The sequence below is a fragment of the Sarcophilus harrisii genome, chromosome 1 (genome assembly GCF_902635505.1).
Source record: "Sarcophilus harrisii chromosome 1, mSarHar1.11, whole genome shotgun sequence".
Lineage (NCBI taxonomy): Eukaryota > Metazoa > Chordata > Mammalia > Dasyuromorphia > Dasyuridae > Sarcophilus > Sarcophilus harrisii.
The window spans coordinates 657,958,790-657,966,924 of NC_045426.1; the positions used below are offsets into that span (position 1 = coordinate 657,958,790).

Genomic DNA, 8,135 nt, shown 5'->3' on the forward strand with positions numbered 1-8,135 from the left:
TATAGTAGTTTCCTGTTCTCTCTGCTACTGGTTGCAGGTGTGGACCTGCCCTGCTCTTAGTATTTCTTTTTTTTTTTTAATGATAAAGTATATCTTTTGCTTTTTCCTGTTTAAAATTTTTTTATAATTTATTTTATTTTCTGTTAATGAAACAAATTAAGGTTTTCCACAGCATAGGAGGAAAAAAAGATGACTATACACGAAACAAAATTTATTAAGTAAATTTTGCTATTTCTTTAAAATTTATAATAAAGTTATGTAACATTATTTTTTCTTCTCCTTTCCCCTAGAGATAACTACTATATTTGTTCATAGGCATACAAAAATTTATGTAAAATGATTCTATACCCATTTCTGTTTATCTTTCTCTAGTTGCAGATTACATCTTTCTTCATATGGCCTTTGTAGTTAATCTGAACACTTAAAATAGTCAAAATGACTTAGTCACTCAAAATTTGTCTTAAAATAATATTGTTTTACATTCATATTTACATATATAAAACATTCTCTTGGTTCTTCTCGTTTCATTCTTCACTATTTCATACAACTCTATCCATGTTTTTCTAAGATTATTGAGGTCATCATTTCTTATAGTAATATACTATCAATTTGTGATCATATATCACCATTTAGTTAGACACTTGTAAACGGATGGGCATTGCTACAATTTTAAGTTCTTTGCCACAAAAGGGGGCTTCTATACATATTTTCAAACATATGGGTTCTTTTTCTTTTTCCCACTTTATCTTTTGAAACAGACCTAGTGGCGGTATTATTGGGTTTAATGGTACAAGCAATTTATTAACTATTTGGACATAATTCAAGATTTTTTTTCAAAAATGTTGTAGCTAGGTACAGTTCCATTAATAGTGAATTAATGTTCCAGTTTTTCCACATTTGCTCTTATATTTGTCAATTTTTTGTTCAATTATTTTAGCCAATGTAGTAAGTATAAAATGATTTTTTTCTATTTGATTTAAAAAAATTTTTTTTCTATTTTAATTTTTTATTTTAATTTCTATTTCTGTCAATAATATTTTAGAGCACTTTTTCTGTGAATATATATTGTTTTGATTTCTTCATTGGAGAATTGCCTTATATCCTTTGATTATTTATCATATCAAAGGAACAGTATTCCTTTCTTTATTCCAATGCTGAATAGTCATTGATACTTTGTGCAAATTTCAGATTGTGTTTATAAATTGTTCATTCCTAAATGAGCTTGTTCATATTTCAAAGACTCAAAGAACCAGAAAGAATTGTAGATCGACATCCCTCATCTTGCATTAAAGTTGCATGTGGAAATGCACAATTATAAGTGACCAAGACAGGAAAAGAACTGAGAAATTCTAAGTCAAAACTTGGTATTCTCTCCATTCACTCTATGAGGATAACAGTATTTTCATGTAATGCCCTTCTCACTTTTCTTTCCCAACAGAAGAATCAGTCCCATAGTACCAGGAAACCAAACAAAATTCACTGATTTTATCCTCCTGAGATTTTCTGAAAAACCAGAGCAGCAGGGGTCCCTCTTTAGGCTGTTCTTGGGCATGTACTTGATCACAGTGATGGGAAACCTGCTCATAATATTGGCCATTGGCTCTGACTCTCATCTCCACACCTCCATGTATTTTTTCCTTTCCAAATTATCCTTTGTAGATCTCTGTATGATATCTACCACAGTCCCCAAAATTTTGGTGAGCATCTTGACAGAAAACAAGGCCATCTCCTTTGCTGATTGTCTTGCTCAGATGTACTTCTTTATGGTTTTTGGTCTGTTGGACAATTTCCTCCTTAATGCAATGGCTTATGACCATTTTGTGGCTATCTGTCATCCTCTATGCTATTCAGCCATCATGAGCCCTAGCCTGTGTTGCCTGCTGGTGCTGCTTTCCTGGATAATAAGCCTTTTTGTTTCCCTTCTTCACAGTCTGATGGTAACAAAGCTCTCCTTCTGTAGAGACCATGAAATTCACTGCTTCTTTTGTGATATTGCTGAGGTTCTGAAACTCTCTTGTTCCGATACTGTAATCAATTATATCTTGTTATATATTTTATCCAGACTTTTGGCTATTCTACCCTTCATAGGGATCCTTTTCTCTTATACTCAGATCTGTTCTTCCATTTTGAAAATCCCATCTGCTCGAGGCAAGTATAAAGCCTTTTCAACCTGTGGATCTCACCTCTCTGTTGTTTCCTTATTCTATGGCATAGGACTTGGAGTGTATTTGAGCTCTTCAGCTATCCATATTTCCTGGAAGAGCACTGTTGCCTCAGCAATGTATGCTGTGGTTACCCCCATGCTGAATCCTTTCATCTACACACTAAGGAACAAGGACATAAAAGATGCCCTTAGGAAACTAATTAGCAGAATATTTTCTTCTCAATGATGGGGTTGGCTCTTGGTATTTGGAATGGACAATGGTCTTTTTCAGGAAAATATTGGAAGAAATCTTGGATTCTTCAATTTTCCCCCACTCAAATTTATCCTCCATTTTGTCTTTTCAGTGAAGTTCCATAAAATATATTTCACTCTCTCATCCTTTCCCACTGCCATGGGATCCCTATTGCCACTAGGATCAAATGCAAAATTGTCTGTCTGACATTCAAATATCTTCATAACCTAACCACAATCTACCTTTCCACTCTTCTAAAATCCTACTCCCTACCATATGCTCTTAGCTTCAGTGAAACTAGCCTCTTTGCTACTCCATGAACAACACATTCCATTTCTTGGCTCTGGGCACTTTCTCTGGCTGTTCCCCATATTTGGAATGCTCTCTGTATTCAACTCTACTTACTGACTTCTTTTGCTTCAAGTCCCAAATTAAAAACAAGTCTACTTTTTCCTGGAAGTCTTTCTCAACCCCTCTTAGTTCTAGTGTCTTCCCTTTATTAATAATTTATGAATAATTTTTCATTTTATTCACTTATTAACTCTCAGTATATTAAATACTATTAATCTTGTATATCACTATGTTGCCACTCCCATTAGATTGTGTGATCCTTGAGGTCAAGGACTGTTTTTGCCTCACTTTATATCCCCAGTGCTTAGGACAGTGACTGATAGGTACTTAATAAATGTCAACTGATCGATCTCACTATTCCTACCTTAATGACTCACTCTGCTCTTTTTTTTTTTTTTTTTTTTTTTTTAATTTAATAGCCTTTTATTTACAGGATATATACATGGGTAACTTTACAGCATTAACAATTGCCAAATCTCTTGTTCCAATTTTTCACCTCTTACCCCCCCACCCCCTCCCCTAAATGGCAGGATGACCAGTAGATGTTAAATATATTAAAATATAACTTAGATACATAATAAGTATACATGACCAAAACATTATTTTGCTGTACAAAAAGAATCAGACTCTGAATTATTGTACAATTAGCTTGTGAAGGAAATCAAAAATGCAGGTGTGCATAAATATAGGGATTAGAATTCAATGTAATGGTTTTAGTCATCCCCAGAGTTCTTTTTCTGGGTATAGCTGGTTCAGTTCATTACTGCTCCATTAGAAATGATTTGGTTGATCTTGTTGCTGAGGATGGCCTGATCCATCAGAACTGGTCATCATCTAGTATTTTGTTGAAGTATATAATGATCTCCTGGTCCTGCTCATTTCACTCAGCATCAGTTCATGTAAGTCTCTCCAGGCCTTTCTGAAATCATCCTGTTGGTCATTTCTTACAGAACAGTAATATTCCATAATTTTCATATACCACAATTTATTCAGCCATTCTCCAACTGATGGACATCCATTCAGTTTCAGTTTCTAGCCACTACAAAAGGGCTGCCACAAACATTCGTGCACATACAGGTCCCTTTCCCTTCTTTATAATCTCTTTGGGATATAATCCCAGTAGTAACACTGCTGGATCAAAGGGTATGCACAATTTGATAACTTTTTGAGCATAGTTCCAAACTACTCTCCAAAATGGTTGGATTCGTTCACAACTCCACCAACAATGAATCAATGTCCCAGTTTTCCACATCCCCTCCAACAATCATCATTATTTTTTCCTGTCATTTTAGCCAATCTGACAGGTGTGTAGTGGTATCTTAGAGTTGTCTTAATTTGCATTTCTCTGATTAATAATGACTTGGAGCATCTTTTCATATGACTAGAAATAGTTTCAATTTCTTCATCTGAGAATTGTCTGTTCATATCCTTTGACCATTTTTCAATTGGAGAATGGCTTGATTTTTTATAAATTAGAGTTAATTCTCTATATATTTTGGAAATGAGGCCTTTATCAGAACCTTTGACTGTAAAAATATTTTCCCAGTTTATTGCTTCCCTTCTAATCTTGTCTGCATTAGATTTGTTTGTACAAAAACTTTTCAGTTTGGTATAATCAAAATTTTCTATTTTGACTCACTCTGCTCTTGATTATAAACAGCCTTAATCTTTTCCCTTATGGCTTCTATTTTATTTTATATGTGATTTTATATCACAATGACATCTGGTTGAACACATTGTACTTCCTCTGGATATTTTCTAGTTTAAAAAATGCTTGATTTGGAGTGATAGGGCCAGGATTTTAGTCCTTTCTTACCACTTATGAGGTGTGTGCCATGTACATGTTATTTAATGTTTCCCCCCCAAAAAAAAATTTCTACATTTCTACATTTCTGAAATGAAAATTTGGAGACCTGCCCTGTCTCTCTAAGATTGTTTTTGTACAAAAATCAAACATACTTTATGAAAGTAGCTTGTAAATTATAAATTGCTATATAGCACAAGTATAGTATATAGCACAAGAAATGAAGAATTAAGGGAAAACTGATATGAGATTTCACCATTGAAGATCTAGGTTTTATCTCTTCCATGTTTAAACCAATGGCCATTATAAGTTTCTGTGGTTAAAAAAAAAAAGGTTGCTAATGATCTCAATATGAGCCTGTTTGTGTTTTGCCTGATAGTATAGGTGAAGTCTTTTTCCTTAGTTCTACCTAGAAGAACTGGACCTCTGATGATACTGTTCTTGAGAAATTAAGTTCAACTCCATGGGACAATTAGGAATTGAAAGTATACAATTGGGGAAAGTGCAATTGCTACTATGATTGTCTTTGTTTTCATCACATTCAAACATTGGTTTGGTCATGTCACAACTTTGCTTTAGATGCTTCACAGGTTCCCTTTTAGATCTAGAATAAAATTTCATCTGCTATCTTGTTTGTCATTGACCAAACATATTCAGCATTTCAGGCAAACTCACCTACTTGTAACAATGTGACCATCTCTCCCTTCAGAGTCATTACACAGACTGTTCCATCTCATGCATGGAACAGAGGGTAGCCTAAATTCACATTTGTATCTTGGATTCCCTAGCTCCATTCAGTGCTGAAATTACTATATTTACTGCATATATTTCACTTTTCTAATCTGTGTTTATCTGTAATCTTCTCTGCCACAATAAACTCATGGCTCCCAGGGAGCAGAGACTGTTTCCATATTTATTTTTGCATGCAAAGCACATAACCCAGTATCTGAAAGAAACATTGTAGGCATTTAAAGAGCACCTGCTATGAAATGACTTAATCTCAACCGGCTCTCTTTTTCTTAAGGATCCCCAAATCATAGAAGAGATTTTGGATGTCTGTCCTCTTCTCTAGCCTTTAAATCATGAAACAATCATCTCCAGACCTAAACTGTCCCGACAAACATTGCATTTTTTGTTTTTACAATTTCAGGGAACATCTTACCTAACAAAATGTCCTTTCTCATTGTTTAACTCACTGTTTAGTTATGAGAAATCCCAGAGTTCTTTTGCTGGGTGTAGCTGGTTCTCTTCATTATTGAACAAATGGAATTGAATTGATTCATCTCATTGTTGAAGAGGGCCACGTCCATCAGAACTGATCATCATATAGTATTGTTGTTGAAGTATATAATGATCTCCTGGTCCTGCTCATTTAACTCAGCATCAGTTCATGTAAATCTCTCCAGGTCTTTCTGAAATCATCCTATTGGTCATTTCTTACAGAAGAATAATATTCCATAACATTCATATACCACAATTTATTCAGCCATTCTCCAATTGAAAGACATCCATTCAATTTCCAGCTTCTAGCCACTACAAAAAGGGCTGCCACAAACATTTTTGAACATACAGGTCCCTTTCCCTTCTTTAAGATCTCTTTGTGATATGATCCCAGTAGGAACACTGCTGGATCAAAGGGTATGCACAGTTTGATAACTTTTTGAAGTTCCAAATTGCTCTCCAGAATGGTTGAATCCGTTCACAGTTCCACCAATAATGTATCAGTGTCTCAGTTTTCCCACATTGTAAAGTCTGGGTTAGCTCCCTTAAGGCCTCACAATCAGCCAGAGTCAGGATAAGCAAAAGTCCTTGGTCTTTAGGGGGAGAAGTGAAGGAGACAGACAAAACTGCCAGGAGTTTTGCCAAAGATCTCTCCTAGATTCTAGAGTCCAGAATCTCCACCTTTTTCCTCCTTGTCCTGCTGCCAAGTCTGGCCTCTGTCACCCCACCTTCTAATCCTTGCCTAAAATTATCTTCACACCAAACATTGAGCCAGCATCCATGGTGAGAAGAGCCATTTATCCAAACATATGCTAATGAAGTCATTGTCTTATTCCTTTTTCTTTTTTTTATTATAGCTTTTCATTTACAAGATATATGCATGGGTAATTTTTCAGTGCAAATTTAGATTATTATTATTAGGATTATTATTAATCACAAAATATAAAATTTTGATTATATCAAATTGAAAAGTTTTTGTACAAATAAAACTAATGCATATAAAATTAGAAGGGAAACAATAAACTGGAAAAACATTTTAAACATTAAAAACATTTTAAAATATTTTTCCAGTTTATTGTTTCCCTTCTAATCTTGTCTGCATTAGTTTTATTTGTACAAAAACTTTTCAATTTGATATAATCAAAATTTTATATTTTGTGATTAATAATAATCTCTAGTTCTTCTTTGTTCATAAATTCCTTCCTCCTCCACAACAAGTCTGAGAGGTAAACTATCCTACATTCTTCTAATTTATTTATAATCTCATTCTTTATGTCTAGATCATGAACCCATTTTGACCTTATCTTGGTGTACAGTGTTAAGTGTGGGTCAATGCCTAGTTTCTGCCATATTAGTTTCCAATTTTCCCAGCAATTTTTGTCAAAAAGTGAATTCTTGTCCCCAAAGCTGGGGTCTTTGAGTTTGTCAAACACTAGATTATTAAAGTTATTGACTGTTTTGTCCTGTGAACCTAACCTATTCCACTAATCAACTAGTCTATTTCTTATCCAATACCAAATGTTTTTGGTAACTGCTGCTTTGTAATATAGTTTTAGTTCTGGTACAGCTAGGCCACCTTCATTTATTTTTTTTTTTTCATTAGTTCCCTTGAAAATCTTGACCTCTTTTTCTTCCAGATGAATTTCGTTATTTTTTCTAGATCATTAAAATAGATTTTTTGGTAGTCTGGTATAGCACTAAATAAATAGATGAGTTTAGGTAGTATTGTCATCTTTATTATATTAGTTTGACGTATCCAAGTGCACTTAATATTTTTCCAATTGGTTAGATCTGGCTTGATTTGTATGGCAAATGTTTTATACTTTTGCTCATATAGCTACTGACTTTCCCTTGGCAGATAGATTCCCAAATATTTTATGCTATTGGCAGTTACTTTAAATGGAATTTCTCTTTGTATCTCTAACTGTTTGGGTTTTGTTAGTGATATATAAGAATGTCGATGATTTATGTTGGTTTATTTTGTATCCTGCAACTTTGCTAAAGTTGTGGATTATTTCTAATAGATTTATAGTAGAATCTCTGGGGTTTTCTAAGTATACCATCATATCATCTGCAAAGGCTGATAATTTGGTTTCCTCATTATTTACTCTAATTTCTTTAATCTCTTTCTGAATTCTTATTGCTGAAGCTAGCATTTCTAATGCAATATTGAATAATAATGGTGATAGTGGGCAACCTTGTTTCACTCCTGATCTTATTGGGAATGGTTCTAGTTTGTCCCCATTACATATATGCTTACTGCTGGTTTTAAATAAATGCTACTGACTATTTTAAGGAAAAGTCCATTTATTACTATACTCTCAAGTGGTTTTTAATAGGAATGGATGTTGGATTTTATCAAA

The 8,135-nt window shown here is 33.9% G+C and overlaps 1 protein-coding gene across 1 annotated transcript; it reads left to right on the forward strand.

The window, feature by feature from the left end:
* The first annotated feature begins 1,550 nt into the window (after positions 1-1,550).
* Positions 1,551-2,390, forward strand: LOC100924544 (olfactory receptor 7D4-like). Its single transcript, XM_023496815.1, has 2 exons — positions 1,551-1,898; positions 2,184-2,390. Exons 1-2 carry the CDS (start codon positions 1,551-1,553, stop codon positions 2,388-2,390), a joined length of 555 nt encoding a protein of 184 aa, XP_023352583.1.
* Positions 2,391-8,135: the final 5,745 nt, after the last annotated feature.

Excerpts from the sequence above, each read along its gene's own strand:
- LOC100924544 (XM_023496815.1), top strand. The coding sequence starts at position 1,551 with ATGTACTTGATCACAGTGATGGGAAACCTGCTCATAATATTGGCCATT. Across the intron at positions 1,899-2,183 it reads TGCTGGTGCTGCTTTCCTGG|CTCTCTGTTGTTTCCTTATT; the intron begins ATAATAAGCCTT and ends TGTGGATCTCAC.